Consider the following 8,817-nt stretch of genomic DNA (forward strand, 5'->3'; position numbering starts at 1 on the left):
GTTTTGTTTATTTTTTCAAATAGTAAATTTTTTCTATGAAAAAGAAAATTCTTCTACATTTACGGTTTGAAACGTGACTCTGAAAAATGACACCTTATTAACATACAAAGCAGTCAAACAGATGAAAAATACTATTATCACCCTGCGCTAAAGTCAGAATGTACAGAAAATACAAGTTAGAGTAGCTGTACTGTGCCTGTGTCTATGTTTTTGCAAAGAGATACTGCTTTCAAAAGAATAGATAATAAGACAGCTGCAATTGGCAAGAAACCACCAAAAAAAAAAACAAAAAAAAAACAAAAAAAAAAACAAAAACAAATGGAAATAATAGCTATTTTTCAGCCAAGAGTTCTACCACTTGATTTGTATGAATTATGTTTTAGCAAATGAAATAAAACTCAAATGATGTAAACAAATTCTTTTAAAATGTATTTTATTGTCTCAATACACAATATTACATTATACCAATGTGACCTTAATTGGTGCGAAAAACCATGTGAGCTTAAAAAGTGCGTTAAGCTGTAGAGGCTTCCATTGGGGGTTTACTGACATATATGTATATTGAGCTGATAAATACTTTAGATAATGATTGTCAAATAGTAAAATGTCGTCAAAATATATGGAAATTTCTCCCGAAAAATGGCAATTAAGCGATCCGCATCAATAAACTGAAATTGGTTAGAAGTTGCATATGTATGAAACAATGATCATGTCTTGAATTCAAAACCGAATTTTTTAAAAAAAATAATTATCCTAACAAAAATATCTAAAGTTTAAATCAATAATAAAATTAGAGGGAAATTTCTAATCAAAGTTCAAAATTCGTGAATATAAATATTTTTTTAACAAAAGTTAAAAAAAATACATTGGATATAAAAAAGTTTAACAAAATGATCCTATTTAAAAAGATTCTATGTATTCTATCAAATTTACAGAGATTTGTAAATATACTTTTTACTGTTCAAATGCCTTTTTAAAACTAACAATTCTGAGCAGAACAAACACACAGGAAGTGGTCTTGAGTGCCAGTTTTTCTAAATGTTACTAGGAAGGGAAGACAAACAGTATCTGGTGTATTGCGATAGCAAAACTTTACTTTTGGGCTAGAGACAGACTTTGCTGAGAGATAGACTGCTGGCTAGACAAACGGGATGTGATTTATTGTGATGGTGCTTTTTTCAGAAGAACTGCATAAAAAATTAGTGGAAACTTTGAGGAAGGAAAGAAACATAAAACGTAATCTTCAATGATAATGCTACTTTTCCCAGTAAACTTAATAAAGTTGATAAAAACAACTTTCAAAGGGAAGTAAAATGTAAGTGCGTAATTAAAATGAAGTAGATATCGCTATCAACAAAACTGTTTCTTGTTAAATACACATCGTGTCATACGCTGGGTTTTTCTAAGATAAGTACATTATTCGAGTAAATCATTGTTTTCAACTTAATTTTTTTTTTAAATTTTCAACATTGCTTGACTCCATATAATTGATACCTGACGGGAAAATCAAGGAATCGTATCGTTGGTTTTGATATTTCCATAATAAGAATGGATGTGATGCTATACGTATGTCTCGTTATATTTGGAGTAATTTCTAGCAGCTCCCAGCAATTGATATACCAAGGCAGATCAGAAGAAACAAATGAACATGTGGACAGTTATTTCAAAGTTTTCTTTCAATTCAAAACTGAGGTATTAAACAGGTTATCTTCAATTGAATCGGAAATGGAGAAAAACTTTCAAACAATGAAATCTTTCAATGAACTTTTACAAAAGGAAATGTCTCGGGTTGATAAGGAGATGTCAAAATTTAAGGAAGAAGTACGCAATGAAGTTACTGGCCATTTGAATAAAACCCTGCAGAAAATTGAAAATATAACAAACAGAATAGGTGTTTTGGAATCGGAGACAGTGGCGCAACACAGTTTCCGTATTAATACCTTAATGGGAGACGTTTCGGCTTTGAGAACATCGCTCCGAAATATCAAACAGTCAGCTTCGGGTCATACTTCAAGACTTAGTGCCATTGAAACACAACAAAGGTCTCAGGGAACATCTTTGACAGTACTGTCAAATGGCTTGAAATCATTTAGTAAGTACAGGATATACTTTCTTGCTTTTCTTCAGAGAAAATTGATATTTTAACAAGCTGATTTTCCATACGATATTTCTTGCTTTTCTGAACTGAAGAGAAAACAGCAAGATGACGTATTTGAAAAACAAGCTGAGCGCTTTTTTAATGTTCAACAAATGTGTGTGAAATATATTTTTGAAATGCTCATTTTCATAGATGTGTTGCTCACTAAAGAGAAAAACTCGTCCTATCAAATGTTAAGAATTTAAATGACGTCATAGGTAAAAACATGGAAATGTAAACATTTTGGAAAAAAAAACAATAGGAGGTGCACAATGGCAATATGTAATAAAGATTCTTTGAAAGTTCATTAAATTTAACAGTATGTTATGATAAAGATATATAACAGACGGATGGAAAAATGTACAAATTTACTATATACCCTCCCACTTTTCAAGCGGGGGATATAAATATGTACACATTTTATATAGAATACAGTAATTATAAGATTCAATATAATTAATGCAATGTGATTCCAAACTTCATAACTTATCGTGAATGTTAAGTATAAATATGCACGCAATTTGAAACTTCTACCAATGCAAAGATAATTATCACTAAAAATAGTATGATAATAAACCTTAGGGTTACCTAACACAAACAAAAATTTGATGCATGGATTAATATATATATTTTGACTGATTTTGATTTGAAATGACATTAAAAAATCCCTGAAATATAAATAAATCGTAGATTTTCCTTTAGCTTAGATATGAGACTTTGTTTTGCTTTCTAAATAATTCTATACAAACTTTTGCAGAATTTTTAAACCTGAAGACAAAATCTTATAAAATTCTCCCAATAAACTCGGTAAACATTATTCAGGTTACCAATTGATTGTAAATCTATGAGAAATACAGCTGATCTTTTGAAAAAAAAGTTTGTGTCATTTATTCTTTAAAAACTTGCTATACAGTTGAGGTACGGATCACTGATGGCGGATCTTCCTATGGTCGAGTTGAAGTGTTCTATGATGGATCATGGGGCACAATTTGTGACGATGACTGGGACAATAATGATGCACGAGTTGTTTGTAGAATGCTGGGTCGCAGGTACATGTACAGTTATACGTATACCTAGTTATGAGAAATTCGCACAAACTTTGGAATAAAATAAAATTTTTGACATCAGATATTTACTTACAATGTACTAGTATATTGTAAGTGAGTTCTTGAACAGATATCTTAATCCATAATAAATATCGATTACTTAAACACTAAATTAATACATATTGATAACTCAGTCAATGGCTGCGTGGCACCCAAATGATAAATACCGCGGCCACGGAGATGGTTCCTGTTGTTGACAAAATTACACAGACCAACCATTTACGAAGCAATAATGACACCTTGCGTAGTAATCGTGATTTTAAATTAAATGTATTTTGAACAAAAGTAAGGAAACTTGCACTCACCTCTATACGTAAGCATTTTTATCTTTAAAATATATATTTAAATTACATTTGTTAATGCAATAAGTATTTGGATCGCCCGGTTACACTGTATCCATCACCTTGCTTATATTTCTTTCGATAATCCTCTCAACACTAGAGCACCTCATCCTATCCTCCGTCGATGAGTAAAAAAGTCTGTAAAATACAGTTTGTCATGGGTTGCCACCTTTGTGACGCTTTCAAAAGTATTACACACAAAGACATATAATTTTTAGCCGACACAATATATAAAGATGAGAAATATACGAATTTTGTTAAGGGAGATAATCAAAATTTACAACTTAGAATTAACAGAAAAATCAGGAAAATGGGTCTGAAAACGCTAAAACATAAATTTTCAACAACAACAAAAAAATTAGTGGATTAGTCAATTGAATCGATACGCAAGAGCATGCTCTACGTATGGACAATTTCTAAAACGAGGTAAATTATTGACAAGCTAGTTGATGAAGCAAAAATATCAGCAGTTTTGTTTAAAGTCATCATTTCGTAAGTTCTATGGTCGATACAATGACCTTGTCAGTAAATACAATTTACCATTGAGTCAAATGCTGACTGACGTTTTTCATACTAATTGATAATCCATTATTAATATACGGAATTGACGACGGATTTTTCCGTAATTTCACGATCATGACAATGAGCACACGGCGGGTATGACCGGACAGCAGGGGATGCTTACTCCTTTATGGCACCTGATCCCACCTCTGATGTTTCGAAGGTCCATATTTGCTCTGCTCCTATTTTGTATTGTTTTATGGATTTTGATATCGAATACTGCTCGTTATCTACATATCCTTCCAGTACATTTCTGTTTCGAATCAAAAGAAAAAAAATCGTACAAACGATTTCCTAGGTCGTGCAAACGATAATCTAAATCGTTCAAACGAGTTCTAAAAGCACAAACGAACAAACGATTTTTTAAAAAATCGTTCAAACTATTTTCTAAATCGTTCAATCGATTTAAAAAACTAAAAAACGATTTTTTTACATTGTCAATATGGCACGAATACGCCGTTGTATATTATACATAAAAATTGTATTTTTTAGTGGAGGAACAGCAGTTGACGAAGCGAGTTATGGCGAAGGAAGTGGTCAGATTTGGCTTGATGACGTCAATTGTAGTGGAACAGAATCATCGCTGATGGAATGTTCTAAACCACCGTTTGGTTCGCATAATTGTGGGCATGGTGAGGATGCGGGGGTATCGTGCAATTAACTTTGTATGATAGATTCTTATAATTTGATTCCTATGTGGTTTATCCTGCTATTTTGTAAACTAATATAAATTTTTGTTCTAAATGATCTCACATCTCTTGCTTTTTGAAATAGAAATTATGTTACATGTACTTACATTATTTTACATGAGTATATAGACGTGATTTTTTAAAAGTTGTCATGATTTTATTCTTCTATCTGCATGTACATTTCCTTTTGTTTCTTAAAATCCTTACCAGTGTTCAGTTCAAGAGAAAATATTTCTTTTATTCTTATGATTTATATGTGGCTTTCTCGGTGCTATTTAATTATAACGTCTGTCAAATGGCTTAAAGATTCTCATTGATGAGGAAATTAATTAACATCAAGACCTTTAAATTGTTGTTGACAACTAAGAGACGACTTAAGCTCCATCTCTTTGGCGGGCGAGACTATATTATTGGTTATCCGGTACACTCGTTGGCATTTGCCTGAATTTCTACACCATGTATATTTCAACAGTGAATGAAAGCTGTGTAAATTTCAGATGCTAATTATGTAACTTCGAGAATGTCACTCCTTACTGAAAGTCCAAGCTTACTTGAGAATCGTCCTATCTTATATTTTTTTTAAAATAAGACATGCACTTTTGTAAAAATGTCTTCTATGATATTTGGTCCCGTATGGTGCAGCGGTTAGAGCGTCTGCTCAAGAGTCGCGAAGTAAGGAGTCATTCCTTACGTTGTTCGAATCCCACTGTGGGACGTGGAGACCGGTCATTAGGATTAGACCGGATAAACCGAGGTCCCGTGTCGCATTAGTTGCTGGCACGAAAAAGATACCTCATTCCTAAATGGCCCTAAGTGTCAATTATAGGACAAAATTTATAGGTCTCAACCGGCAATTGGTGGCGTCTCCATATGCGTGAAAAAATTCTCGAGAGGGAAGTTAAACAACATGCAATCAAACATTCAATCTATGATATGTGGCCTAATTGTAAAATAATGGCAAATATTACACCAAGTAAGTAATATTGAACCAAATATTGAATTCTAAGTAGACAGTAGAGATTTGAAACCTAAAAACACCAGAGAAGAGAGGAGATGCCAGGGAGTGGTAAACATCCCTTGCCAACCAGTCATATCCATTGTGTGTTCCTTGTCATTCGCAAATGAGTTCCGGAACAGATGAGATATTTAAATTTCATAAAAGCTATGTATATCATACCGATAAAGTTCTTTTTGTTCATATGCTTTGTACCAACATCATGTTAAAGCGATTGTACATTATGATGTCATATTATGATGTCTTTTTTTATTCAAGGTAGTTAAACACATCAATCTCACAACATTTGACGCAAGGGTGTGTTCTTTATAATTTTCTTAAAAAAATAAACCATGCATAATATTAAGAAGAATATTCTAAAAATATATCAAAAATTGTTGAACGATTCCCGTGCAATTGAAAATAAGGAAAATTAAGGTAGGATTTTTCTCATATTTGTTTTATTTAAATTTTAATGAAATTTTTACAGAATCAAGAAGACAATATCAATAAGTGATGTTATCTTTGAAATTAAATTTGACCGTTTTTTATTAAAGACAAAGTCAGGTCAAAGTCATTTTATCTTTCTCCCAGACATTAAGAATAATAATAAAAAAATATTGTTGCAAATTATGCGATCCCTACTTGTATTTCAAAAGATATGTTTTTCTTTTTGCACAAAAATATACTATCATATAGGGCCTATAAGATGATATTAACAAATTGACATAAATAATTTAACTAAAATGGATTTTGGCTTATCTGAACTTTCTCTACCTTTCTTAAATTTTAGCTCACCTAAGCCGAAGGCTCAAGTGAGCTTTTCTGATCACATTTTGTCCGTCGTCCGTCCGTCTAGCTGTCTGTCTGTCCGTCTGTAAACTTTTCACATTTTTGACTTCTTCTCAAGAACCACTGGGCCAATTTTGACCAAACTTATGACAAAACACCCTAGGGTTAAGGGAAATTTAAATTGTTAAAATGAAGGGCCAAGTTTCCTCACAAGGGGAGATAATCAAGAAAAGACAAAAATAGGATGGGGTCATTTAAAAATCTTCTTCTCAAGAACCACTGGGCCAGATCTAGAAAAGCTGAAACGTAATATGTGGAAGCATCCTGGGGTAGTGTAGATTCTAAATTGTTTAAATCTGATTAAAATATTATAACTACTTGTGCTATGTATTTGTTTAAATTTTGCACATGCATAAAATGAAACATTGACTTAATGAAAATAATTGTTTCATAAATTTAATCAATGTTTGTTCGTAATAATCAATGTTGTCCTCGAACTTTACGGACAACCTTTGCATGGTGAAGTTGTCACATGCATATCAACATACAAAATGATTCAAAAAACAAAAAGTTTTGATCGTTTACTGAGAGAGAAAAAATATTTTTTTTTTACCGATTTTTGGCTCATACATGTATCTGAACTCAGATTGGAAGCTTATGAAATCTTAAATAGTTCTAGTGTGTTTAAAAAATCATATTTATTTGATATTTTGTATTTAGGAAATTAAGTCCCTTATTAATTAAACCTAAATTAAACCTAAATTTGAAAATTTCTTAAAGTCTTTGGTCGTGTAAAAATTAAAACTAAATTCGTTGTTCTATAATAATTTTGAAATGAAGAAAAAAAATCATACGCCACCATTCCGCCAAAAATATAATCCCCTGCAGTTTGCAAACGCGGTTTACCATTTCTATCTAGAGTTATACATGTACAATTGTGATGAGGAAAGAAATCATGGTCGTTTAAGGACGTTCGATCCTGAGATTTTGAGCGTAAGAGCAGGGTACAGTTTCAATACAAATTAAGCCCTGTATTTTTCAAAAGTATGAAAGTGATATAAGAAATTAAAATTCATTCTTTCTGAATCATAGGAATTCCACGCAGTAAGAACACACAAATTATTTTTCTCAAATTACCTGCTAAATGCTAATTGTGACGTCATTAACTTGTGCATTTTCCCGTATTTTCTTAAAAGCTGCAGAAGACACGAATTTTCAGTGGAATTTTCTTTTAGAGAACATACTCTGCCACCGTCGCCCACAAAGGTTTTGATATATATGATTTATCAAAGCAGTTAACATAATATATCCAAAAATTGATGCGGGCGACGGTGGCAGACATTATATTCTAAAGGAAAATAGGCACAGAAATAAGTCATTTTGGGGCTTGTCTGCATTAAAGTTAGAAATGTACCAAATTAATGACGTCATATTTGCAGAATGCCATATTCTTTAATTATTTATTATATTCATCTACTCAACTATTGTTAAAGCAAATTTCATAACTTCTTAAGAACATTAAATTTTTAGGGCACAATAAAGCCCAAGCTGTACCTTTTTCTTTGGTCAGGTCCTTTATTTATAAAATTCTGCATCATTTTTAAGTTCTAACATTAAATCTGAATTCTACAGTGCAAATTTAACTATATTCAATGAAAAAACAGCGATTAAATTCCATTCAAATACAATTAAGATAGGGTTTTTTTTAGACGAAAATGATCAGTTTTTCCATTTTGAACTATAACAGTACTGTTAATTTTGGATTCCTATTTTTCCTTCCTGGTTGCACAAAAAGCTGTTTTTTGCTGTTTTACTGCAACTTCATTGTTGACAACTTACACAGACGATTCCGCACGATTAAACCTGTTACCCAAACTGTCGGAACGATCTTTCACGCACGCGATTCTTCATATTACACGATCTTACACGATTGCTAGTAAACATAAACGAACGATTCTTCACGCAAAATACTCCAATATATTATTGACTAATTTCAATTAAGTTGTAATACGTCATCTGATTCGGTAAAATATTTAATCCATTTGTATAACATAACAAATAATAAGTTTTTTTCGTTTGTCTTGTTTTTATGTACGTTTGTTCTGCAAAGATGATCATTCGTTTTGCATTCATGTTTGTTTGTTACGTACATTGCAGTTGGTTTTCATTTTATGTATATTTGTGTTACGAAAAGTTC

At 31.8% G+C, this 8,817-nt stretch overlaps 1 protein-coding gene across 1 annotated transcript; it reads left to right on the plus strand.

Annotated features, from left to right (window-relative positions):
- Positions 1-1,178: 1,178 nt before the first annotated feature.
- LOC134274578 (scavenger receptor cysteine-rich type 1 protein M130-like) lies at positions 1,179-4,982 on the plus strand. The gene is made up of 3 exons (XM_062756856.1): positions 1,179-2,092; positions 3,051-3,186; positions 4,638-4,982. Exons 1-3 carry the CDS (start codon positions 1,549-1,551, stop codon positions 4,804-4,806), a joined length of 849 nt encoding a protein of 282 aa, XP_062612840.1. The 5' UTR covers positions 1,179-1,548; the 3' UTR covers positions 4,807-4,982.
- The last annotated feature ends 3,835 nt before the right edge of the window (positions 4,983-8,817 follow it).

This window comes from Saccostrea cucullata, unplaced genomic scaffold (assembly GCF_032062105.1).
Source record: "Saccostrea cucullata isolate Sc308-1 unplaced genomic scaffold, CSIRO_AGI_Scuc_v1 ctg411, whole genome shotgun sequence".
Taxonomy (NCBI): domain Eukaryota; kingdom Metazoa; phylum Mollusca; class Bivalvia; order Ostreida; family Ostreidae; genus Saccostrea; species Saccostrea cuccullata.

What these genes read in the sequence shown, in the direction of transcription:
- LOC134274578 (XM_062756856.1), top strand. Translation starts at nt 1,549, where the DNA reads ATGGATGTGATGCTATACGTATGTCTCGTTATATTTGGAGTAATTTCT. An exon ending in AAATGGCTTGAAATCATTTA is followed by an intron (nt 2,093 to 3,050) that starts GTAAGTACAGGA and finishes CTTGCTATACAG; the next exon opens with TTGAGGTACGGATCACTGAT. An exon ending in TGTAGAATGCTGGGTCGCAG is followed by an intron (nt 3,187 to 4,637) that starts GTACATGTACAG and finishes TGTATTTTTTAG; the next exon opens with TGGAGGAACAGCAGTTGACG.